Source organism: Branchiostoma floridae, chromosome 5, assembly GCF_000003815.2.
Source record: "Branchiostoma floridae strain S238N-H82 chromosome 5, Bfl_VNyyK, whole genome shotgun sequence".
Classification (NCBI taxonomy): domain Eukaryota; kingdom Metazoa; phylum Chordata; class Leptocardii; order Amphioxiformes; family Branchiostomatidae; genus Branchiostoma; species Branchiostoma floridae.
In genome coordinates this window covers 11,979,586-12,007,224 of record NC_049983.1, presented here as the reverse complement: position 1 = coordinate 12,007,224, position 27,639 = coordinate 11,979,586, and the positions used below count along the sequence as shown (strand labels likewise).

General features: G+C 39.7%; 2 protein-coding genes across 4 annotated transcripts in view; both read left to right on the top strand.

Moving 5' to 3' along the window:
• LOC118415416 (microphthalmia-associated transcription factor-like) overlaps positions 1–23,076 on the top strand; it is a 30,269-nt gene extending 7,193 nt beyond the window's left edge. For 2 of the 3 annotated variants that reach the window (XM_035820024.1, XM_035820025.1), the window contains exons 2-9: positions 2,219–2,432; positions 6,404–6,664; positions 14,287–14,382; positions 17,869–18,058; positions 18,550–18,651; positions 19,678–19,753; positions 20,135–20,282; positions 20,570–23,076. In XM_035820024.1, coding sequence (XP_035675917.1) covers positions 2,219–2,432; positions 6,404–6,664; positions 14,287–14,382; positions 17,869–18,058; positions 18,550–18,651; positions 19,678–19,753; positions 20,135–20,282; positions 20,570–20,869 — 1,387 coding nt within the window. In that variant the 3' untranslated portion in view covers positions 20,870–23,076. The remainder of the gene's footprint in view (positions 1–2,218; positions 2,433–6,403; positions 6,665–14,286; positions 14,383–17,868; positions 18,059–18,549; positions 18,652–19,677; positions 19,754–20,134; positions 20,283–20,569) is intronic. The other variant, XM_035820026.1, reaches the window with a different exon arrangement.
• A 1,920-nt stretch (positions 23,077–24,996) lies between these two features.
• The window catches only part of LOC118416182 (interferon-inducible GTPase 5-like), a 3,678-nt gene continuing 1,035 nt past the window's right edge, over positions 24,997–27,639 (top strand). Inside the window, exons 1-3 of the mRNA XM_035821262.1 lie at positions 24,997–25,082; positions 25,682–25,784; positions 26,815–27,638. Of these exons, the coding sequence (XP_035677155.1) occupies positions 25,696–25,784; positions 26,815–27,638 (913 nt within the window). The 5' untranslated portion in view covers positions 24,997–25,082; positions 25,682–25,695. The remainder of the gene's footprint in view (positions 25,083–25,681; positions 25,785–26,814; position 27,639) is intronic.

Genomic DNA, 27,639 nt, shown 5'->3' with positions numbered 1-27,639 from the left:
GTGTATTTCTTGCTATGTGCTTCAGCCAAAAGACTATGCAGTGCCCTTAGCCATGTATGTTTATCACTATGAACATACCAGTGCCACATTCTTCAATTCTAAGTAAGCATAAGAATAAGGTAACTTCACCTAATGTAGTCTTTCTAGGGTACAGCAATTGAGGTAATTGCAGAGACAAGTTGTAAATCTGTCTAAAATATTCCATTGTGATTGTCGCTTACTGGTGGTACAATCATTATCAGGTGTTAATTTTGCTTTGACATCTTTATCCATAGGTAGATTTAGCATGGGTACCATCCATACAAAATGTAGTGGTAACCGCTGGCTCAATGTTTAATGATAATAGCACTTGCTAACAGTGGGCCTAGCAAAGATACAATGGGAGTTGACCAAAGTCTAACTGATGTGCGAACAATTGGCATGCGAAATAGTCTTGTGCTGCCCTTAAAACTGATTGATATACTGTAATCTTCTGCATGTAGTGCTAATGATACATGGAAACTCATCTACAAATAGTACAATTTAATGTCATAATATACATGTAGACAGAAAAGAATTCCTGAATCCTGGGGTACCAAATGGCCACCTGTACACCTGCAGGCACATACATAGTTCAGTAATAGCAGGGTCATTCTAGGCTGTCCTTGGGTCATTTTAAAACATACAATTTAACATTTATTTCATGTCTCATTTGTAGAATATGTCAATAAATTTGCTGTGGAAAACAGGTTTTTCGTATAACTAGTCTCACGGCCCTGAAGCTCATAATATATCAACCCATTCTACTGTTAAATGTATCCAATACTTAACTTGAAACTTTTGCAATAAATAATACTAAGAAGAGTGTTTGGAGTATTTTTTGCTTTGTCTATAAGCTTATGTATTCATGCTCCATGGTCTATGTACAAGCTGTCCCAATCACAGGGAAGGATTACCCAGTCTATGAAAATTTGTCAATTAGTGGGTCATCATCTTGGCAAACAAGCGAGACCTCGAGCTCTAGAAGAACTTTCTTTTTGAATTGTAAACACCACAGAAAGCATGTCTTCCGCACCATTTGTCCCATGCTTGACAATAAGAAAATGAGTTGTGGTCTAAGTGGATGACACAGTGGGAGTCTAGGAAGACATTTCAAGACTTCATCACACTTTTATTGTCAAATGTAGAAAAATGATGATTTGATGATTGAAGGAAATGTAATATGCCAGCATACAGAGTCGTCATCATGCAAATCGCTTTAGCATTCAATCATGATTGTCTATACATAGTTGACAGAATCTCTGTCATAGAGAAAGGGCTTATACGCCTGTCACATTATCCACAATCTTCGGGCGCATCGATGGAAGATCGGCCATATTTAAGATCGACAGAGGGCTGCGCTTATTTTTCACCTGAAAACGGTCCCTGTCACATATAAGTCATACTTTGTACCTTGCACAATTGTTGTGCAATAAAGTTATTACATGTATTATAAGCGATGCTCGGGCAATTGCCGCAGAATTGTCGTCCGATCGATTTTCGCCAAATGTGACGGGTATTACACAATCTCCCTGTCTGGGACTTACCTGTCATCTAACTAATTTTTCTGCTAAATGACTGCAAAATTATACTAAATGGTAAAAGAGCAAAGACAGCATTAGGTGTCATGGAAAGGGAAAAGATTTGAGAGTCCATTTTGCTCTAAAAGAAGTCTAATGAATGATGTTTTTATGTCTTGTTATTGTTGTTTAATCATACCTAACTCTTGTTGCAGTGGGAAGCCTACCTTCAAAACCAGCACAATGTTTATGTCTTGTTGTTGTTGTTTAATCATACCTAACTCTTGTTGCAGTGGGAAGCCTACCTTCAAAATCAGTGCAATGTTTATGTCTTGTTGCTGTTTAATAATACCTAACTCTTATTAAAGCGGGAAGCCTACCTTCAAAACCAGCGCAGTGTTTATGTCTTGTTGTTGCTGTTTAATCATACCTAACTCTTGTTGCAGTGGAAAGCCTACCTTCAAAACCAGTGCAATGTTTATGTCTTGTTGTTGCTGTTTAATCATACCTAACTCTTGTTGCAGTGGGAAGCCTACCTTCAAAACCAGCACAATATTTATGTCTTGTTGTTGCTGTTTAATCATACCTAACTCTTGTTGCAGTGGAAAGCCTACCTTCAAAACCAGTGCAATGTTTATGTCTTGTTGTTGTTGTTTAATCATACCTAACTCTTGTTGCAGTGGGAAGCCTACCTTCAAAACCAGCACGATGTCGAGCCGCACGGCGCTGAAGATGCAGCTGATGCGGGAGCAGATGCAGGAGCAGGAGCGGCGCGACCGGATCGTTCAGGTTCAACAGTCGTCCGCCGTGAAGATCAACTCATCACAGGCCTCCGCCATCAACGTTCCTCACTCCCTCCCCACCACCACAGAGGTTCCTGCGCAGATTCTCAAGGTGAGGATGAGTTGTAAAGGACTGTCGAATTCTTTAAAGGTGGAAATCTAGTTAGCAACTGAAGAGAAGCAGCACAGGTCATTCATTAGCTATACTTCTTGTTTCTGAATCGCATATCAGAAAGTACCTTCAGTGAAAAAAACAGATCAGATGGAAAACACAAATTGTCAAATTGAATCTTAACAGATAGATCCCTTGTCAAAATAGATTACCGAAGGACAAAATGGATTACCGAAGGACCTTGACAATGGATAAAAGAGATAGTTTACCATTGTTGCACTATGGTATGATATTGCACTGACTAGCTCTCTTGTCAATCTTTGTGTGGTCAGTATTCATTCCACAGGCAAGCCAGCATACACATGCTGGAAGCATCCCTTCTGTCCAATAGCAGCTATGGGATCTGCAGGCACACTCTCAAGTGTAGATATAGCCTGGAAGTTCCCATAGCCCAGGACCTGTCTGTCGCATTCGGGTGGAGTTCTCAAGCTGAAGTGTTTGCAGATTGTCTCAGGCTGACAAATGGCAGCTGCCATCAGGTCAAGAGAGGCCAGATAAAGGAGCCATCAATGTCTACTGCTTGCCTAAAAAGTAACTGATAATAGTTCTGTCAAAGTCACTAATGTCTTAGGACATGCCCGTAGCCAGGGGGGGTTCGGAAGAACCCCCCACGCGCTGGAAAGGTCCGCTCTTTCATGCATGAAGGTCCTCTTTTTCATGTCCAAGATTTTGTTTCAAAGGCATGACTGATTTCCATTTTTTACTTGTAGACATTTCATTCGATCTTAGTGAGTCTATCAGCAAAATTTTCCCAAGAAAGTGCAGGAAATGGCTTTTCAGAGGGTCCAGATTTCAAAATTTCCCCGGACCTCCATTCAGTCCATTGCGATGACTCGCGCCTTTGGTGTTAGACATGGTGAAAATAACTGCCTCAAAGACTTATGCCAAAAGCCTTGTGTATTTTGATAGAAATTCTATTAAACTTAGCAAATTTTGCCCGTCAAAATGCAGGAAATGGCGTTTCAGAGGGTCAATATCTTTAAACTTTTCCGGGGGAGCATCCCGGACCCCCCTAGGCAGCTCACGCCTTTGGCGTGAGTCTCGCGCCTGCGGCGCTCGATGGTCCCACAAGTACTAATTTAAAAAGAACCCCCCCAAACAAAATCCTGGCTACGGGCATGTAAGATACCTCAAGCTTGTCTTCAGATGATTCTTCTGTCATCCTTTGTTGCATTATCTGTTTTATTTTCATTTTATTGACCTGTAGCAAGTTCATTATCTTGATATGAAAGAAAATAAGATTGAAAAAATGTACCTGAATAATAAACCAGAACTATGCATAACGTGTATCTGCTTTCTGATGGAATGATGGTTACATCAGCTGCATGGCAGCATACATTTACTCGAAGAAATTCAATGCAGTTTGGGCAGTTCATATGGTTTTGTGTATCATGATGAACATTTTTATGTCCCTCCCTTGAGACTGGCTAATTACATGTAATTGAGTGATCTCCCCCTCTCTCTTGATCAAATTTACAAGTGAAGAAACACTGAGAAATTACTTTGATAGTCATTCACTTTCAAATGCAAATCACTGCAACTGTCCTTGTCTAGAAGTGACAAGTCCTCCACTGTCCTATTGATTTGTAAGGGATACTTGAGGACTGAAAGGCAAAAGAGAAACTGTTGTAGACAAGGTCTTTGATTGTGAGAAGTGTAAATAGGGTTGCTTCTTTTAAAAACTTCCCTTTGCCATCTGTTTGAGGTAAGACAACCCCGAGTGACCACACAGGCTTGGGTAAAGATTCCAAGTCCTTTCCCACCATACTGTGTTAACCATCTAGGAATAAGATGATGCCTGTTGTGATCAATTACCCTTTACAGTTGTATTACTCATCTTTTAAAATTGAAGTAGCCAATGGAAAATTGTATCCTACACTAGCCATACCGGTAGTATAGATTGAAAGAGCTTGATTGTAACTTATGGTAAGAGGTAATTTGTATTGGTTGTAATACTTTATTTTCTTATTGTGGTAAGTGTACCTCTAGATATATTAGAGTAAATTCTCCTGGCTGTTGGTTATGCTTTTAGGGCCAGAGGCTTGAGGATGACAACCATCAATGTCAAACTAAAACTAGGAACAATCAAATTGAAAAAAAGGTGATAGAAATACAATCTTTGGACATGAAAAAAAAGTATGGTTGAAACAAATGTAAGCAGCAATAATGCCCTGAGTTCACTATACTGGATGTGCAATATCTTGCAAGCATGCTGCAGTTCTGTCACAGACAATGGATTGCCCTGGGGTCAGAAGTAAAAGGAAAGGTCTTAGAACATGCCATCTGATTGGTCAGCTTGCAAATGGCAAATGTTTTCCTGTAGGTTTTTCCCAGAAGTTTGGCATTGTGTAGAAATGTGGGAACATTCAAACTTCACAAAGAGCTGCTGCATTGATTTAATCTACAGTAATCCCATCTGGCGCTTTCAAAAAGTAGATAGCAATGCATCATGGGATTATCGTTGACAGGAAGCGGCTGATTGGTTCCTGGGGTCTGTAAATAGAACGACTGTGGGTTTTTCCCAATATCAGTCATCATTAGAAGTGTGAGAAGGCAAGTGGTACTCAGATCCACCCTTCCCAGATATGCAATGATATGCATTCAAATTCAAGCTGTTGAAAATTCATGATTTCCTGACACGTTACATCGTGAGAAACGGCATGAGAAAGAGCGTCTGAACCTCACTTGTGTCAAGGACTATCCTCTGGGAAACTTTCCTCTTGTGGTCATTACATTTCTGTCGCTTTGACGTGCCGGACTGTCAGTTCAAATATTGACCGACAGTTTTATTGAAATATGACGGCCCATCCCGAGTTTCCTCATTCTGCGGTGGGTTGGTACGAAGGAAGGTTCTCTGTCAGGCAGTGGTCAGTACTAGAACTTTCTCAAATGAAGTACACTGGTGAGAGTACCGGGATGGAGGGGCCTTACTTGCCAGAGCCCTGGTGGTTTGATGCTTACTCCGCTCATCTGGCTGCTCAGGTAAAAGGGAGTCTGTCAATCATGTCTTTCTCATAGTTTCTTCAAAGAATCTTTTTTTTAAATTTTTTTACAAAGATTAGTATACTTGTCATCAAGGGTTGAATAAGTTAGTCAGTCTTCTGTCTTGGTTGTTAGTATTTTGGTCATTTCACTGTTACTTGAATGAGCAAAGTCAAATGTATGTTTCACCTTGAGTTTCATTTCTCTCTGGTCGTTTTAGAACATAACATGCCGTTAAGTTCATCACATTGAAAATTTCGGAGTTACAAATGTGAAGCAGCTATAACCAGCAGCAGTGACAAATGATTATGTACCCATCGGGCCAGAAGGCATCCAACATTCGGGTAAAGATTTTGTCATTCTGGTAAGGAAGGTCCATCAGTCAGCCATTACTGAAGCCATTCCTGGCAGCTCTGATATGGTGGGGATTAGAGTTTCTTCAGTCTGGTCAAATAAGATTGCTGCTGTATTTCTGAACCTGAATTTACAACGCTCGCCTCTCCTTCACGGCTTCAAAAAGCAATGTGCCCCTTGTTATTATGATATCAGCCTTGGAAAGTGTTTAAAGTACTTATTATGATTTTTTTCTTCAGCAGCCTTGTTGGCTAAGTCATGCCTATCATCTAGCTTAAACCCAAATATGGTATGAAAGCAGAGAAACTTGTAGTGATGTCTTCAGGATGACTTTTTATTATAGTTGTCTCTTTGTAGAAGCTATATGTTCATGTATGTTGAATGAAATGAAGCAATATTGGCATGACAATATACAGACTGCTGAAGTACAGGAGTGACTTCCGTTGTGTGATATTCAATTCATGTATTTCATGTGGAGGACCGCAGGATGAATAGCTAACAGAGATGTCAAACTAATTGTGGATCAGAATAAAATCGAGTCAAGTCAAGTGACATTGAGTTTTGTTGTTGTACAGGTGGAGACGAAGCTGGCCCACCCCACCAGGTACCACATCCAGCAGAACCAGCGGCGCCAGGTGCAGGAGTACCTACAGGAGACCAGCACCGCTCGGTCTGCACCCACCGGCGGCGGCATGCCCATCCAGGCAGCGTCACCCACCATCACCGTCACCCAGACGACCACTAACTCTGTTCCGTCACCGACCAAACCTCCCGGAGACTTCCCGCCCGACAGTCCCATGAGTCTGCTCAGCGGATCCGGCGCTACGGGGTCAGAGGTGAGGCTTTGGCTTTTTTCTGTATGTACAGCTACACATAGAGACCTTTCAGCTAAGAAGATAGTCTCAATACTTCTGTTAGGCTTGTGATTTACACGTGTGAAATTGTGGAAAAATATCTTGAAATATTTGTAGTCCTTTGATGTAGCATTTAATACCATGAAGACATCTGAATCTTTTCCGATTCATGGACTGTGAGTCAAGCTGTATGCACAGTAGCAAATTAGCAATGTTGCTACAACTCTTCTTTTTCTATTGTTTGGAAGAACACTTGGCAATGCATTCTTTCTCGTTCTCAATAGATGTTGATGTATAAGGGTGACGTCCTATAGCTTACAGAGTATGATCTTCATTTGTTTCTGAAACCATAAAACAGGACATAACTCAGTTTTCTCATGCAAGGGCCAAGGGTTCGTGGTAGATTTGCTTTAATTCTACAAGCTTCCATGTATGGTTATGAAGTCATAAGCCAGAATACTGATGTTCAGCACATAGATCCAAATGCATGTGTACATTTATATTTGCATTAGCATATTTCCTGCATAATTCTATTCCTTGTTATCGTGCTGAGTTGCCTCAGTATAGGCACTGAGATTTTCCCGCGTATGACCTTGCAATTTGTCCTGGTGCTTTGCAAAGGCGGATACTATAATGACGTCAAACGTAAAATCGCCCATATATCGGATTTCTCCATCTGATCTCCAATATCACAACAGGGAAGTTCTGGCACCTTAGCCAGTACCTGTTTTGCATGCACAACGATCCTAACGAAACCTTTTATAGAAGAGCACAAACTACCCGGAACTTTATATTGGTAAACATTTAATAAATCATAATTAAGAGGGTACTGAATTAGTTAGGTTGCAAATAGTAAGGCTGTTGTATTTGATTTTCACATTGGCAAGAACATTGCAGCTATAGTATGATTTAATAAGTGATAGTTTGATCATTAATTTTGCTAAGTAGGATTGTTCAGGGGGTGCAGGTTGTGGCAGGAAAACAACCACTAAACAGCAAGAAACTTCAGTTTTATATAGTCCAAATAATATTTTAGGTGATATTGACATTATAACATTGAACATTGATATTTACTGTTACCTGGTCTTCGAACTGTAAAGACATGATCTTGAACTGCTCCTTACTGTGTATTCTGCTGTCTTTTTGATTATGATAAAAGCATGAATTTGAAGAAGGGCCAATAGGTTTTCCAGTAGGGACAGGCAGTGTGTGTGTACTGTGCATATCAAATTCAACACGACACAAGTGACAAGGTATGACAGATTGGTTTGAATACGAACATATATAACTGACAAGTCATGATGTATTGCCTGAAGAAGAGAGAATAGGTTCACTTCACATACCCTCTGTACCTTTTTGATAATACGTCTAGCTTACTCCTTCTCTAGTTAGCCTAGGACGCGTGGGAAAATTACCACCTATATGAAGTCAGGATTATAATGCTTGATTTAACCTTAAGGTGTCCTGAATGCAGCTGCAAAAATCAATACCTTTCACATTTTCACACTGAGATATGACATCTCTGTAATTCCATTCTTCCTTCATGGCTATACGAGGTTAATACATTTGTCCTTGAAAGTCTTTCATGAGGGAAGGGATATATACTAGATCGATTGTTGTATTTGAAAGTCATGACAAATTAGAAAAATAATGTGTACTCAGAAAATAATAGTTTTCTATATATAAGTAGAGATCAGTGGTGTAGTATACTGGAAGATTGTAAGCTGGAATACAGATACACATACACAAGAATCACATAGTATACACTCTTTAGTTATCATAGTAGTAGTAGTAGTAGTAGTAGCAGTAGTAGTAGTCATAGTAGTAGTACTAGTCCAGATGGGAAAGTCATGGAAGAGTTAGTTTTGCAAATCAGGCAGGATGTATTTTTAATTTGGTGGGTATTATTTTTCTACCTATTAGTTTGTACACTTTTCAACGGTATGGGAAAATGATATGACTTTTTCCCAGAAAAGTCACCAGCTCATTTGCTAGATATTAAGATCTGTCTCTAGAGCGATGTCACATTCAGAAGGTAGATTACAGTGTGCTTGTGGCACTTGTAAAATTGACTCGTCAAATTCAGCAAAGAAAAGAGTAGTTGATCCTATGGCAGCAGGAAAGAATGGCGGTAGGAGGAGTGAGGCAGAAATGCATCATGAAGTGAGGGAAGCAAAGAACCACATACTTATAGGCCTTAACATTGCTACGGGAAGTGGAGGTAAAAAGAAAGTAGCAACAGAGAGTCCATCTCATACAGGGGAATATACACTCCGCAAAACTTATGGAAGCAGAAACATATGGTCCAATGGTGTGGTCAAGAAGCGCCACCCTCCAATGTTATTAAAGGTTGTCAAAAGGCCCCAAAGAAAGGTAGGTCACCTGTTCTGATATATGTATCGTAGCTGTTGTTATGAAACTCTCCCCGAATCGCCCCACTTTTTTTGAACCTAAATGTATGCAGTCATGCATATCAAGAAGTCTGAATGTACTACTGAGCAAAATTACAACTCTTTGGCATATTGGTTTTCAGAAATGTATTTTTCCAAATTTAATGTTTGGTATATGCAGAAGTTGCTTGTATGCCCAGATCTTTTTCAAAGAAGTCTCCTGCAATAAGTGGAATAGCCTACAACTCGACCACATCTTCTGAAGCTATTACGCTCTCTTCGTCAAACGTGGGTGTAGAGGAATGTGCGTCATAGGATCAGGAATACTTACCCATCAGGAAAATTACCTAGGGTGGAAAACTCGTGTTGTTTCCAGCTCAGTGGCTGCCAGGACCAATGTCCAATGTAACCCCTGACTTTCAGCGATTAAATATTGATCATGCCAGAAACAAATGGGAGCTGATTTTTCACTTGGAAAGGCAGACTTTTGGCAATTGGTCCCCTCTTGTATGGAACAAGGACACTCATTATTGTCTGCCATATGCGTATCACATATTAATGTTCAAAATGTTTCCATTCATGTAGAGGTTATGCCAGGTCGTAGCCCTTTGGTATTTTTTTCTTGTATCCTAACCGAGTTTTAATTAAGCCATATACAGTCAGTGCTTATCTTATCCAGATTTTTCAACGGAAGGATTGACAAAGGAGTGAAAAAAACATATTTATGTCACATGAAATGAGAGTTCAAGAGGAAATCAGTGCAAGAACTACCATACATTTTCTCCATGTATTTGTTCTAGAAAATACTCCATGAAATGTTCCATTCTTTAGTCAATGTTGTTTAGCAAGGGACCAAGTGGATAACATTGGTATGGTCTTGATCCAAGAACAATTTGTCTAATCCATAAGCATAAGCATAAGGCCAAAGCCACATCATAGCCAATCGTAGGAGATAACTTTCAGAGTCAAAGGCTTGGTTGAAGTCGTTACCCTTCAAGCTATGCAGACCTATATACATAGGGCTATTTTCATTCAAAAGTTATTTTCACTCAAAGCAATGCAAGCAAACAACACATTTATATGGTTGATTGACCAAATATAACAAAAGAATTTGTGAGAGTTTATTGAACTTGAAGCATTTAGTTGGTTAATTGTCCACCCAATGTTCTACAAATTCAAAAGCTTTAACTTAAATACCTCCCCTTTTACAAAGATTCAGTTCTTTTCACTGTTAGTTGTTGAGGGTTGTTTACTTGGGTTTTTTTAGAGAAGCAATTTTCTCTTCTGAGACATTGTCTAAGATTTAGATATTTAAACTGTTGTTTTTAAGGAATATTAAGGAGGGAGTAGATAAGTTTGTCCTCAATGTCTATTGATTTTGAGGAGAAGGTTACTGCTGGAGAGGAAACTATGTTTAAACTTGGGTAACCTTTCGAGGGTTTTTCACCCGACATAACCTTCACGGTTCTCAGTGGAAACTTTCCTGTCCTTTCCATTCACTTGCCCTTATTCCTGTTTATGATATGGTAGGTATGCCTCTCCTCATGCCCACATGAGTCTTTTGGACACATGTCCCTTGGGTGCCAGTGGGCGTGTCTGCGAGCCATCCATCCATTGGACAGAGCAGCTAGATTACCCTACTAATGGTAGATGGATCGCCACGACAACGACCTAGCAAAGGGATGAAGGTCATCTGATCATGACTAGATTAGGGCGGCCAATCCCTGCAGGATGCGTAGTAAAAACGGGGTGCCCGGCTTACAGAAAGCCACATTCTACCGTATCTATTTGTGTGAGCACCACAGCTTCCTTTTGGTTGGAGAAAAAAATGGAAGAGATTCCCATTGACGAGGAAAACAGAAAGTGGATCAGGCTTAGCATCTTACAAGAGTATGACATGCAGAAGAACGGTGTGGAGTTCTGTCTGAAGAAGGTAGGGATGTGGAGTGTGCTTCGTTCTTGTGTCATGCTGTAGGTTATACATTATATTCTGTTGCTGCATGATGATGATGGTTATGGATCAGAATCCTGGATGTATCAGATGAGAGTATAAATTGAGGATTGTCATCGAAGTATAGTTGAGCATGCATGATTTTAGTTGCTAGTAAGGGAAATAGTAGTGTATTGGTGCAAATATCAGATGTGTAGACTCTTGACTGTCAAAACAAATATTATTTTATTTTTTCTTTCAAACATCTAAATTCCTAACATATGGAGCCCCAACATGCCACTTAAACGGCCCCATTAGTGTCTAAGATGGTGTTTAGAGTATTTTCAAGTGGATGTTTTAAGTCACAAATGTCAGCTTGTTACTTTCATCTGTTTGTAAATGATATTGGACCTTATTCAAATGATATCAATGGGAATGAAGCATTTACTGATAATCAATCTCTTGGCCTCAGGTCTTATGATAAGTTGTATGGTTGAAAATTTTGAGTTTCTACAGTCAGGAGTTCAAGGGCTTGTAGAGGACATTGTGACATTTCCTGAAGGGCAGAGATGTTTATACTGTCTAATATGTATCTGTGACTGTAGGTAGCAAAGCATGAGGTCTCTAATAAAAGAAAATGCAGCCATTTCATTTGCTTCACCTCAAACTTGAGGTACGTTGCTTAATGTACAAACATGTGCAAAAAAGGGCCACCTTGCTACTCTATTCTCAAAATTGGATTGTTTTAAAGGGATATTTTGTCATGTTGTACATTGTATCTAACATATGGAATTCCCTTTAGGTAAAATGACAAACATTTTATTTTCTTGTTTGATAACACACCTTTTGAAAGTACCAGAGTTCTTTAGGTTAGACATTTTTAACAGCAATAAGGCTCCTTTATTATAAGATACAAGAGATAATTGCATAGTTCCATGGTAAATGAGTTGGGTGACAAAATATATCAGGAGACCTGTTTACCCTTGGTTTTGATGTTATATGTATTTGAATGCCATATGGACAGCATTTCAAGCAACTAGCCATTCTGTGTGGACAAACTATGTTATAGGCTGCTAGTAGAATTACTCGTCTACCAAAGATTGATTGCTATTATAATATTAATGAAAAAAGAAATATGAATATATGTATATTGTTTGTTATCAACTTGGGAATCGCTTCCTTTAACAAGACAGAAAATTTTATTTTTGTTCTGGGATTAGGCAAATGATGCCAAACAATGAAAATTAAGCCTTTGTTATTGTAAATTAAGCAATTGGTTGAGGAAACAATTAAGCTTGGCAGACGTTGTAGACAAACTTTGAACAGACAAGAGGCCAAATAAAACTGTCATTCACTTTCTTTTCATGGTGGCAAAATTTCAATAGCAAGGGATGCATAATGTGAAACTGCAATTTGAATATATCCCACAAGTCCTTTACTGTTCAAGGTTAACACTAATGGCTTAATGGGTTCTGGGGCATCCAAGTGGACAAAATGGATAGAGGTCTATTTTATCCTTTGGACATTTGTTGGATACATACTGCTGCTGACCCTTGCCTTCTGACTTTGAATTCTTTTATTCTGGTTGTATTTTTTCCTGTCTTGGTTTTCTAGCAATTCTACTTGCTGTAATTTATGTAAATACGTGCAACATGTTTGTCTGTGAACAGTAGGTGACTTGGTTGTCTGTTGATGGACAGCAAGTGTTATGGTATCTTGAAAACAGGTGTCAGTCTAGGCTGCTGCTTGCCCAGAGCCAGTCAGTCATACACATAGGTCCAAAACTGAAGACCCAGCAGTTACCACAACCTGATCCTGATAGAATCATAAGAATGGATGAAAGATATTATGGAACAGCCAGAGCAGCATTTCTCAACAAGGTAGTGGAGCATATCTGCAATTATGGCCAGGTTTGGAAGATCTTTTTGTTACTTCATGGGACAAGGTGTTATAAATTCAATTGTACCAGCTCTTGATATTGATCTTAGTATAAGAGAATGTGAAAATTACTGTAAGTTATGAAAGATTGGTAAAAAGTTAGTTGCTTGTAAAACCTTCATATTGATCTAAGTACTAAAATAATGTGAAAATTACTGTAACTTATGAAATATTGGTAAAAAGTTAGTTGCTTGTAAAACCTTCAATGTCTTTTACTCAGACTACTGTGTCATTGAACCTGCCATATTTTGCCATGCTTATAATTAGGCTATCTGTCTAGTGTACATGGAAGAGGTTAGCTATGATTCACGAGAGATAATATTGTAGTAAGGGTGTAGCTAGAGGTGACCAGGACATGTGCTCAAGGACAAAGTTGTTTACATCGCTGTAATGGTCACAGGTGGCCTCACACAAATAGAAACCTCCCCTTATCAGGCTATATGTCATCTAACTGGACACATTTTAAATATCATCATACTCAAATCTGTTTTGGGAGCTTTATGGACGTGTTGCAAAATGCTGATCAAAAAGATAGCAACAATGATTTACTTTGTGATGAAATTTTAGCTGCCTTGTTGGTACTCATTTTACACAAATGATATTCAGATGCGCAGATGATCTTCAAGGCCACTGACATGCATGTTTTCACTGGTTGGCAAGTAATAGAGTGTAGTGTATCTCATATCAAGTACGAAAATGTGCTAGGCATGCACTATCAACTTTAACTGGCCTGTGCGTCTAATACTCTTGAGTTGTTATTTGTGCCAGGTTTGAACGCTCGTAGAAACAACCACAGCATAGATTGTAAAGATCTCAGGGCCTTCTGTTGTTATATTAGCCTCCTATCTCTAAATTTTGTCATGTTGATGTGCTTTTGTATCATCTGTGTGATATGAAGACATGCTACTCTGAGGTAAGCAGGACTTTGTTGCTGCCAGGGTTGACTGATGAGCAGCTGTCAGCAGCTCTGATTAGATTGTTGTTATCTCTATCATAGTGATTTACCTAGCAGAAAATAAGCAAACTCGCCTCTCAGAATCTAAAGTAGATCAGCAAATTCTGTACCAGAAGATAGTTGGTTGTGAAGAACATCAGTGAGGATACAGTATTAATTGTGGTGAGTGTGATTGTTCCCAATGTCACCTCCTGGCAAGGTGACACCTAGCGGGGAAAATCAAGTATCATATTAGCTTCTCTATGTTCCAGCGGAAAAGCTTCAAGTTAGGTAAATACTAAAATAGGCAAATATTGTAGCATCTTTAAGCAGAGTTTATTTGATGATGAATCAATATGTGTGATGAGACTGTCTGTATCTGACAATTGTGTTTTCGATGTGTGCCCTGTAGATGGACGATGTTATTGATGACATCATCAGCCTGGAGTCCAGCTTCGACGACAGTTTCAACTTCCTGGACGCTCCCATGCAGCAGATCTCATCCACGGTGAGTAACACTTTCACAACATCACACACAAACATGTCTAATCTTTACACAACAACAAGCAAACAACATTGTGTAGCTGTAATCATCATCGAAGTTCAGAATGTTTTAGCCTTTCTGTTTTATTTAATAGGTGCAAGATATGTGCATATATATGTATATGCAGTTGGCAGTGATCGGTTATTTGTGAGAACAGGCCTAAACAAATATGTGTTTATTGTTTGTGTTGGATGTTTCATACAAACATGTCAGTCCAAAGGTGGATTTGTTGAGCACCAAACATAGAGGACTTTAGACATTGAGAAGGCCTGGGGCCTCACCTAGTGCGTTCTCGTTAACCTTTGGTAGGGTAAAGGTTGTGCTGAGGTTAGCTGAACAGATTTGGACAGCAGAGAAATAAGTTGTCTGTGTAACACAAACTCTGCTGTCCGGGGCTGTAACTGGCCCCTCCCCGCGGAGGCCAGCAAATGTTGGGCAGGCTGCTATAAGTGAGATTAAATCAGGCTAAGAAATAAGCTTCAGCTCCAAAATTGTTGCCAGATTGTGTAGAAGCAAAAGAAAGGAGCTTTGGCTGTGTAATTGTCCATAGAAAAAGACAAGTGTTTGAGAGATGTTCAGAGTATTTCACACATTGTGAAACACAGTTGTCTGTAAATTGCACTATGTGACTGCATAATCCTGCTGATAGTAGACACACTTGTTTAGAAGCAAAAAGAAATAAGGTTTGGCTGTGCAATTGTCGATAGAAAAAGAAATAAAAAGTGTTTTGAGAGATGATCAGAGTATTTCGCATAGAGGTGTGGAAACACAGTTGTCTGTTGATTGCACAATATGATTGCATAATCCTGCTGATAGTAGACACACTGCACAGCACCCACCCAATGGGAAGATAAGGACATGATTTGCATGGAATGTCCATATCTGTGAAGGATCTTCACGTGGAAATCAAAGAATTGATCTAGTTGGTTAACATGGGATTGAAGAAAGTAAAGTCAAATTTCTTGTTAGCTGTTAGAAGATGTATACATACAGTATAGTGAAGACACTTAACAGGGCTACAGTTAGAGTGTTTGGAAGTGACATCAAAGTTAGGGAAGGAACCTCATTGACTGATTGTAATTGCTGGTGTTGGCCAGTGCCTCCCTCTAGTTACATTGTTCTCTGCAAGCCAGATGTACACAAACTAAATTTGAGTAAGTTGATTATTGTTTTGCAAACAGCATATACAGCTATGACCAGTGACAGCTACATGGATGGTATACAGGTGAAAAATACAGTTTGTGTGTAAGTTTCAAACCAACTTGCAAATCCAGTATCTAAAACAGAAATGTGAGCTTTGGATAAAAGTTACATCATTGTTTAAAGATGACAGACTTATTTGAAGTGTTCTTATAATCATAAAGTGAGACAAGTCCCATGTCCCCAGCAGATGTGTACATTGTGAATTTAAACAATCAGATCAGGAATAGACCAATGGGAATTTAGGGGTGGATAAGTTGACACAAATCTGTCCCTGGGGGATCATGAAGTAATTGCAGAAGTTAACAAGAATGAATTTTATAAATAGGAGCAGAAACAAAAATAGACATCGTGTAAGCTGAAAAAATTGACTAACATTTCCACACACATTCCCATTGATTGATCCATTCTGCAGCTTTATTTGTACCCAGTGGTCAAAGTTTGTATAGCAGTCCCGCCCCCACCGCTGTCAGATCTCAGCCAACCAGGTGTTTGCACTGTTATCACACTGTTGGCAGAACAATAAAAGATGAACAAAGTACAGGGGGTGGGATAGGTGTAAACTGAACCAGTAGTACACGCAGGCAGGCTTCCACCATGCCTGTACACAAGGCCATCCTGTGTTCCAGGAGACATAGTACTTCCAACATATCCAAACATGTCTCAACAGTCATTGTCGAAGTAAGTAGTCTAAGTTTACAATTCTTTTCATATTTAGATTTGCAGACTCTAATGAATTGTCTTATTGATGGCTGTCATTTAGATAGTAAGTCATAATTACTTTACAGCTCTTGAATTGTCTTGGCCTCTCCAGGAAAAAATAGTAAGCAAAATGCCATATATTTTACATGAAATTAGAAAAATTAGAATGATTTGAAAGTTTGATTGATCCATAATTTAGGATGGAACTTAGGTGTTCGGGACTGTGACCCCGATAAAAGTACAAAGTACATGAAGTAAGAGTCAGTTCTGTGTAGTCACTGGTGCAGTCTGACAAGCACGTGTAGCGAGCACACGTGCAGACATTCAAACAGTAAAGACAAGAAGTAAGGCATTGGGGCACATGGCTAGCCTGTGTTACACAATCTCTTGCTGTCTGGCTGCCTCTCTCTGACCAGCCTGTTGGGGCTAGGAGAAGGCTAGCAACTAGAAAAGTGATTTAGTAAGGCTAGACACATGGCAAGATCTTAGGGTTTGTGCAGGGTTTGCCAGCTCAGGTGTAACAAAGGGAAACATAACTTATTGTCTTCCAAGTCCTGTCCCATCAACACCTGCCTGCAGCTACCATGCTTTGTGCAACATTTTTATGTCGGTATTGCCTGTGGCAAAACAGTACATACAGCTGCAGCACTAGCATGATATATGTTGCTTGAAAACAACACGACTCAGTGTGTGATTATGCACCAAAAGACTGCATTTCTACCAGTAATAATTTGTATAATGAGAAATTTTTCGTTCAGTAGTGACTGACATGCATATACTGCTCCAATTGAATTTCAAACAAGTGTGTAAACCAGGTGTTTTGATGGGATAATCCTCAAATGATTTAAGTCAACAGCTCAAGGATGTGAAATATACATGATATGATAAACCAACAGTCATGGGAATAATCAGTCATAAGAAGCATTAGCTACTGTACAGTACCCATTTGTTATCTTATAATCAGTGACTTAGGTCACACCAATTTAATTTCTTGGTTCACGGATTTTTTCATAGAAAATATGGAGCGAGAGGGCGAAATAAAAATGAAAATAAAAATTGTAAAACTGTTGGGGTAAAGGTAACGGCTAATCCAAAACATAAAGAAAAAAGTTTTCAGCTTGAAAAAAGTACAAAAACACTATTTTTGTACAGTAACAGCACCTGTACCCACACTTTAAGGAGCTTATAATATAAAGCCCAATTTGCTACACAAGAAAGTTGGTGAATGGTTTCATTAATGGTGAAAATTTGCTAAGTGGTAATTTTCATTTTTATTTTATTTTCCAAAAAATAGGAGCGAGCGAATCCGTGAATCAAGAAATTAAATCGGTGTGGCCTTATTTAGAATTATTGATTTTTCTCAGAAGCTAAAGGTAATTACCCGTAGTGTTGCCTTCATTTCTCTTGATGCTGTCACCGTTACATACCAGGCCAAGTCAAGAAATATTTCTTATATAACCTGACATAATGGTAAGGTTAAAGAAGACAAATGTGATGACACCTACAACATCTCATAACATGTCCTGATTGGTTCTGTTTGTTCTGTAGATGCCGCTCACGTCCAGCCTGCTGGATGGGTTCGGTACGGTGGGTTCCCTCACCCCGATGGTCACCGCCAACACATCGGCGTCCTGTCCCGCTGACCTCACCAACATCAAGAAGGAGCCGGTACAGATGAGCGAGAGTGAGCTGAAGGCTCTGGCAAAGGACAGACAGAAGAAGGACAACCATAACATGAGTAAGTACCATGTAGACACAGCTGTTACAGTCATAATTCAAGACTCTTTGGGGAAAAAACTTTGATCAATGTCTGATTTTCAGCTAAATCACAAATTAGCTTTCAGAGTTGATAATTTTTTTGTTAAGTAAGTATTATGAGCATGGTAATGAATTCAGGTTTTAGAATCATGTATTAGAAAGTAATAATTCAAGAAAGTGCTGTCAGAATATGTTCTCTTTCTTTCCATTTCTTACTCTTTGAAATTTCCAACTGTCTACAGAATTTTTCACTCCTCATTATCGTTGAATATCATTCACTTTTTGACTTCCCAGATGTGTATGCATTTATGTATTATATAACAATGGAAAAGGAGATAGATAGGGAGAATGTCTTGTATGTCCTCACTTGTTGTAGTAGAATCATGTTGATGTCTACATCTCAAGGATGGTGCTAGAAGGGGGGATGGAGGTGTGTTATTTGACATGGGCCAACCTTTCCTTCCATTGCAGATGAGTGGGGCTATTCTGAGATGGTGGGGTGGATAGGTGGGGTACCTGAACAGGCCATGGCTCTGGCCAAGGACAGGCAGAAGAAAGACAACCACAACATAAGTATGCAGACCATCCTTCCATACTCACACTCCCTGATTCCATCCTTCTACCCTGATCCAACCTTCTATCCTGATCCTTCTCCATCTACTTCTTGTCTTTCATCAGCCCATCCCTTCATCTTCAAACCACCTCTCACTCCTGCGTTTTTTTCCTTTCATTTCTTTTCATTCCTTGTTCCATAAACCTGTAATGTTTTGCTGTCACAGTTTCAGAAACTGTTTAATCAGCCTTCTTACTAACCTGTCTTCAGTTCATAATTAATCCCTCCTACCTTGGCTTATCACCCCCCTCCTATTGTCCAATTACCCTCCCTGACTATGGCTACCCTTACAACAGAGTCAACTGTAGGTCATGTTCTCTTTTCACAGCCCTGCTAGTCCCTCTCACCCCTGGCTGTATCTTTCCCCAACATCATGTCATTCATTTTCAGCTTTGTTCCTTTCTATGCTAAAATTAAAAAGAAAGACATAAGAGTATCAAAGGCACCAAGGTATTCTTTCTTTCGAATAACAAAAAAATGTCTCTAATCCTGCCTACCTGCCTGCCTAATCATGTCCTTGTTATACAGTGGAGACATGCCACATTGGTATAAGATTTTCTCTCCCACTGCTCTGTCTTCATGTCTCCGTCTTTCTGTCCCTCTACACAAGCATACAATGTCAACAGAAAGGCTGTGGCCCTTGTGGCTGAAGGCCATTGTTAACCCTGTGTTTCTGCCAACTAACTGGTGAAGGCCTGGTGTATTCATGGTGCCCCACATTACTGTAATCATATTAAACTGGTGATAGTTTAACAGGTGTAAGCTAAGGCATTGGGGGTAAGGTTGGCCCTTTCAGTATATATCATATCTATCAGTGTTCTGAATTTTTTTGTTTTGGTGAATACATCCCTCTCAAAGATGAAAGGTACCTCTCATTTAAAATTCTATGGAACACTGATAGAGTAAGGAAACAGTGTATATTACCAGCAAGTTTTATCTGGAGTTTGAAGTCTTTTGAGAACCAAACAATATTATCATCATTCCAGTTGAGAGACGGAGAAGATTTAACATCAATGACCGAATCAAGGAGCTGGGAACTCTGCTGCCAAAGACAGCAGACCCGTAAGTATCATACCTGCTGTTTTAAGCCAACATACAAGTGTCCTATAGTCAGTAGTTAGTATACAGTTTTTGTGAAAGTACTCAGTTTCTATTCCTATGAGACTCAGGTCAACACACACATCTTCACGCACATCTGTGGACAATGAAAGAAATGGAAGTTAGAGATATGCCAATATTCTCATGAAATGGCTGATTGTATAGTCTCTGGACCATCCAAAGAAGACATTCCCTGAAAAAATTACTAGAAATCAAGGCAGGATATTAATGGTAGAATCAAATATTTTTAAAAGTACATTTGTACCTTGCAGGTTTTCTTCGGAATGAAAAAAGATATAAAAGTTATTGCTGGTGTTGACAATCTTCTGCAATTTGTTTTATTAGTGACATGCGCTGGAATAAGGGCACGATCCTGAAGGCCTCTGTGGACTACATCAGGCGGCTGAAGAAGGAACACGAGCGTATGAGGCACATGGAGGAGAGGCAGAAACAGATGGAGCAGATGAACAGGAAAATGTTGCTCAGAATACAGGTAAACAAACAGACGATCTCTAATACTAGTTGCAACAACTGTAAAGGTAATGTTTATCAGAAAAAGTGTTAATATATATAATAAAGTATAATAAAGATTGTTCATATAGCCTGTTTTTTGACAGAATTATGAATACATTGTAGGTTGTACCATAGTATAGCTACACTGTCTGTTGACCAAGCTAATTGTGGGTCCAAATAAAGTCAAGACCAATAGCATTTTGATAATCTACATTTAGCTGCTGTACAGTTATATATCAACTCTGTTGTTTGTGTCACTCTTTCCAGGAGTTGGAGATGCACTGTCGTGCCCACAGCATCCCGACGACGCCCCTCACCAACGACACCTCCACGTCACAAATCACCGAACAGTTCATGAGACACGAGGGCCTCCTGTTGGCTGAGGGGGGAGGTGCAGTCTCACCATCCGAAGCCCCGGCTCCAGCCATCACAATCACGTTAGAGGACATGATGGACGAAGGCCCGGGCGGAGACCCCATGTTGTCGGCCACAGTGTCTCCTGACGGCAGCCGACGCAGCAGCATCAACAGTATGGAAGACCATCCTGATCTCCTGCAGCTCCAATGACAATGAGCCATCTATCAAATCATACTGGAACTACAGGCTTAAAAAGGCAAACCACTAGGACTACTGATATTTTGTGACTACACTAGACATTAGCATTGAATAATACTACCAGGTGTACAAGAATGACACTTCATAGAATCATGCGATAGAGGAAAAAGATGGTGATTTGGGAAAATCAAGAATGGACAACAACACAATGGGCCACAAGCTGACTTTGAGTTGGTGAATGACAGGACATGCAACACTGTTGACAAACTTTCCATCTCAAAACAGACAGCAGGTATAACCCTGAGCATTCTACAGGTGGCAGATTGCACCACATTTGTACTGGTTACCTGGGAACTTAGAATGCTAGAGGTTAACAAATGTTGTTGTATATATATGATTGAAAGTGGAAGATAACAGATTGTGGCAGACATGGCTAGATGTCTGACTGAGTGAAGTGTTGGTATTGAGGCGATGAGAATATTGAAATGTTTGATGTGATTATATGGAGTGGTGTGATCCGACTCTTGATGTAAATACAGTGGGAGATGCATATGAGCTACAGAGTAGTTCTGATATTACTATATAAAATATACAGCCAATGTGTGTAACTATGCTGTTGTTGATGTGGATGTAGATTCTAGGGTAATCTCTAGACTTTTGGTATGATTTCTAAAATCTTTGAAACTATTTCTATTGTTAAAACATGAAGATATTTTAGCCTATTTGGGGTGAACATGGGTAATCTGTGGTGAATGATGAGATCCTAATATCATGTAATTTTGGTCCTTTTATGCATTATCCAGAAATATCAGCCTTCTTATGTTACTCCACATTGGGGTTGGTTGGCAGAAGTAAAGTGTTTCTTCTCATAACACCATGCAGTACTGGATCTGTGCAGTACTATCTATGACACATATGCATGTTTTGAAGAAGTGGAAATGCCACATGCACACAGTATGTTGTTACATTACAGTAACACTCACCAGTTGTCCATCCCTGGGATAAACTGGTATTAGATGAAACTTTGTACAACATTATTTATGACCAGTCCACTCCAGTAAAGGGAGTAACTGTGATCATTTAATGTGGATAGTAGGCAAGTCCAACTTGCTGATTGACATGTACAAAACCCATTGTTGTATGTCAGATGTGTCTGAGCAATGCAAAGGGAAGTCTAAAAAGTAGTTGGTGTACAGATCTGTGTTGTATGAGAATTATGAATACACAAGGTGAACTTGTTGCATCCTTAAGAAATCTTAAGATATGAGGTCTGCGATGGATGTACATGTAACAGCCATGGAAACCCTGCTTGTAAATAGCATTTACTGAATAGGTGCTCGTCTTAGCAAGAAACTGTAGAAAGTCTAGATGAACAAAAGCTAGTAGAACTTCCACGTATAAATAGGTGATCCGTAGAGCAGTATTTTTGTAGAATTGTATATACAGTACTTGTCAAACAACTGGAAAAAATCACTGTTATTGGCAACTAACTAACTAACTTGATATTTGGTTTGAACATGACTGGCCACAGAGGAAGGGAACTACTTGACAAGTCAGATCACTGGTATACTTATACTGGTTTTACTTAATGGCTTGAGAACTGTCAAGGAGTATGATCATAATTTACAGTTTTTATAAGTAATGTTCCATTTCTGCTATCTCTTAATCAAAGACTGTCTCTGACAAGTTGAATATTCTGTTGGTCAATACAGCAAACATACAGTTTGTTACATTAGTATGTATAACATCCCTGCTCTGGTAAGGAAATAATTGTCATAAGTTTAAAATGTACAAAGTGATGAACATTCTTAAATGTTGTAGTTCTATTGATTCATGTTGTCAAGTGGAAAACTGTGAAAAAAAATTTAGAAAATTCTAATTTCTTAGATTATTTGCAATTTTATATGTTTCACTTTTTCATGTAACACTCACTAATTGCGTAAATTTTTTACCTCACCAGCGTAACAATTTATTAACTTAATTACTGTTGATCAAACCAACTACAAAAAATCTACCCTTAGTAAACCTTTCATTTCCCTGGTTATTTAGAATTTTTGTTTGTTTCGGTTTCACATTTTAGTAGTAATTGAATTGTGTAGCTTGCTGATCTCACTGACATGTAACCAACTTTTGTAGGTTCAGTACACTGCACTTGTCATTACTTTGGAAACATTTCACAGTTTCTGTGAGGAAGAGCACAATAAAAGTGAACTAAGGTTGATGTGTTTACGTCTCCATTCTGATGTCTACTGTGTACAATCTAAGGATTTTATAAGTCTTATAGCAATACATGCAGATACAATGTTTATCATTGAACTGAGAATATGGCTAGGGGGGCCCAAAAGCTAGTACGTTTTAGGTCTCATTAAGACCTACCAACATATTGAATATCATAACCACCCATCCAGGTATTCACGAGTTATCTTGGTCACTAACAGCTACACGAACGCTGTTGAAACATAATCGTCTTGGCGAAGGAAGCGTAGTGTGTTGGAAGGTCTGTTGGCCTTGTTTGCACAATCAGTGAGAATGAAAAGTGATGGGAATTCGAAGTTTTTGACAGCTATAAGTAAGGTTCAGGTCAGCATCGTTAAATGAAAATTATGCAATTAAGGCAAAGCTACATAGTTGATGAGAAAATGGCAACTTTTGTTATAATGTTATCTGGAAGCCAACCTTACAACACTTAAGAGTACTGTTTTTTTTATACGTGTACATGTACTAGGACTATAGGATTATGATGATGTTGACATGTACTAGTATCCTATAAGAAAATAGGAAATTTTGATTTCCATGGTCTCTGTTATTCCATCATAATAGCAACATAGTTTATAATGTTATCTTAAGTTACTAACGTTGGCCTTTAAATAATGTCAGTATCAGTTGCTGGAATAATGTAAATGTAATCAATTCATTCGATTTATCTGAACTCAATAAGGTTCAAAACTTAAGTTATGGCCAGATCTGAAACAACTGTAGCAATATTTTATGTTCCCAAGTTTTCCTACTTTTGGTGCAAGGCTGTCAGGTCAACCTGTCAAGCACGCCATTCATCGGAACAAAATGAAATTGCAACAGCGATGTTTAGGGCATACATGAACCTCGCGTACATAGATACGGAGGCTGATCAAATTCTTTCCAAATTCAAAAACCTTCCGACAGGTCACAGATCAGTAACATTTCACATTCTAGGGTTCTGTCTTAAATTGGTGCAACTGAAGAGCAAACTCACCTTTAAATTTATCGGTGACATGTCGACATGAAACGATGAACACGCATTCCTCAGCCGTTGCAATGTAACGGGTTAGTATCCCATTATCCCTTTTGTTACTGGCACGCAACAAATACTTCCAGAGCTTGAGCGAAAGCAAAGTCGTTCCGAGCATTTTGTGGTGCTTTGTTGCCTGTAATGACAAAAACGCAGGAAAGTTCATTTCTGGCAGTGGAAAGTTGAGCGATAACCATGAAATATGAAAGTTCGCATTTGAAATTGGTAAAAGCAGCATAAAAATGAACATGTTACACGAAATGACACATATTTTCCGTTTCTTCGACTATATCGTAAAGAAAAAGTCAACTTCGGATTCTTTTTTTACATACCCATTCGACGTGACGCAGAAACGTTCCGATGGTCACTTTTTACACTATATGCAAGGTTTGTTTGTGTGAAGTTAAGCCATGGCTGGTTTTGTTGCTGACGTTATATGTCAATCGGATGTGGAATGAACATACCTGTCCCAACGCACCTACAGGTTACAGGTCATACTTCTATATAGCCAATCACGTAGCTTGTTTTTGTTGAACTTGTCGGGCGAGGGTAAGCGTTAACGCATCATTTCCCACATGTGACGGGCGATGGGAAATAAGTTAGGCGGTTTTAGTTACCAAGTACAGAAACAGAATAATGCCCTGGTGAAGGGCCGCGGTAATTTGTCTACACGAACTCTTTGATGACGCATGTACCTGAAGCTAAAAGGTCATGAACAGACAGGTCGGCTATTTCAGTGGGATGGGATATATGTATTTGAGCCTAGTAAATCTGTGATCCACACTGTTTAAGGCCACCATGCCCTCTGTCATGGGAAATTCACTGCTATTATAAAAAAATCCCCAGGTAAAAATACCAGCCAATAGGACAACTTTTACACTACACCTCCCCTCACCGTGACAAACAACTGACTCATTGTGCAAGGTGGTCTGTTGCGTTGGCATAGCTTTGAGAAAGGTTGGTTCAGACTCTCTTTTCTGAATCTGTTTTGCAATGTCTTGCCATGGTGTACTCGTACGTGGATCTCTAGATTGTCATACCGTATTTTATACCGTCTTTTATATAACAAACTAGTTCCGCAGGTAGACGGCGGCGGCTGGGTTGTCCAGTCACACCGACGTCCTGACACAAATCTTTACGGGGATGTGTGGTTTCTGCTCGTTTCTGCAACCATACACTTGATTGAAATGTTGTATCTGACTCAAACTAATGAAATGGCCCCTGTACTGCACTATTCAATAGTGTTGGAAAAGAATAACGATTATGTCTACTTTCACCTTCGTGACACTATCGTGGCGCTTTCATTTTCGTGATACCAGCACGAGCGTCTTTGTTTCTGAATTGTTCCGCAATTTGATTTTGTACCTATTGATGCCTTAATATGTATGAGTTATAAGCCGCGTATTATAAGTTATGTTTATAAATAGCCTACAAGAAATGTTCATGTCATGTAACGTGGACACAGTGCTTGTACATGTGGTATAACTTAACGGCTTCAGTTCACCTTTGTAGTGTATGTTCATTGATACTAGTTGTTTTACTGGCGTTGCTTACAGGGAAGTTGGAAACAATGGGAGTCAACCAGTCCAAATCCTGTGAACCCCAAGGAAGTCCAGATTCTGACCAGACAGAAGTTATGACCACATCTGCAGATGGACGGTGAATACTAGTATTGTAACCATTATGTCATCGTACTGGTATAGTGAATACGCAGGGTTCGAAATACTTTATAGCCTGATTGCTTAGTGGGCAACCTTAGTCAAAAGCTGGGTTGCCCGCGAACCAATTTCAGGTTGTCGCAGGATAAGATCCTAACCTCAAAACAAACAAAAAATGAACCATCCTTACAGCTGAAGCAGGGAAAAGTGCACATAACGCACCCTATTTAACACATAACCATTGAAAGTGAAAGCGGAACAAGTATCAGGATGACTCAACATGTGAAACTGCGCCATTATAAAGGACTATTTTAAAACTGAAAGCGGAACAAGGTATGGGGAATTACCCAACCTGTGAAACTAAAAACAAGCCATTGCAAAGTAAATACATGTTTCTCAGGCGAGTTTTTGGCATGCCAAACTGATTGGTATTATCCTCGAATGAGGTGGTTATATCTCCGATAATTAACGACAGAGACCACTAAAATCACATGTACTTACTAGATATATAACTTATGTTCTGGATAACGGATGGTGTGGGTCAGGGGCAAATGAAGTAGTATTCAGCGAACATGTTGATGATTCAGTTGCAGCATTTGTGCAAATTTGTTCAAATCAAACATTTTCAAAAGCTATGAGTATTTCATGTTTCACTCATATCTTCATCAACGATTTCATCATACAGATACAAATTCACCTTTTATCGTCTACATGTAAATATTTTGCCTTGTTATCATACATATCATACATGTATTTACCATATGCATAAAGATGATCTAGCCGCGAAAGAAAATATTTTTCTTTGAAACATACTGATTTTTAAGTGAATTTTGGCGACACCTTCAGGGCGAAGCCGATTGCGTAATTATATGGTGGAAACAGGCCAGTTCAACGAAATTGCGATGTTTCGAGGTTCAAATTCTCATGTGGAAGCCATATGGTTGGAAATGTTACACACAATGACCACACTCTGGATAGGCGAAGTTTACGATTTTCGAACTCAACCCTCAAATGTTTCTTCCTTAATACAGTGTGGAGATTAAAAAAGACGACCTTGGTCCCGAGGAGCAGGAGAAATTGCGCATGTTTGCCGACAAGGTCAAGAATGCGAATGATCAATCTTCAGCAGAGATGATACAAACCCTCCACGAGGAGGTTGGGCAACACGTTGATGAGGAAGCATGGATGGGGCAAGCGTACGTCCGCATTGGCATCGTCGGTGTCACGGGTGCGGGAAAATCCACCTTCATCAACTCCTTCCGGGGGCTGGAGGCTGGCGACCCGGGGGCAGCAGCGGTTGACACCATCGAGACCACGGCAGACACCGCAGAGTACCCTCATCCCGAACACGACCACGTCATCCTGGTAGACTTTCCAGGGGCTCTCTTCAAACTAGAGGACGGCGGACGTCGACGATCTGCCAAATTTGATATGAAAGAATACACAAGAAAATTTGGCGAAAAGATGAGGGAATGCAATGTTTTCCTCGTCTTCACAAGTGACCGTGTCCACGACAACGCCGTGTGGATCGCAGCAAAGGCCAGAGAAATTGGAAAAAAGGTGTTGTTCGTCCGCTCCAAGTTCGACCAGGATGTCGCAAACAAACGACGTGACGACAAGACCTACTTCGCTGGGGGGCAGGAGGAAGGTGAAGAACGACTCCTTCAGTTCCATCGGCAGGACTACGTCACCAAACTGGAGACGATGGGATATGGGCGCGTAGCCCCTGAGGATGTCTTCATCATCAGTGGCATAGTGGAGAACATTCAGCGCGGCCGCTGGGATGCCACTGCCCTGAAGGAAGCTATGTTAAAGCAGCTGAACATCCCACAGCAGATGCTATTCATCACGATCTG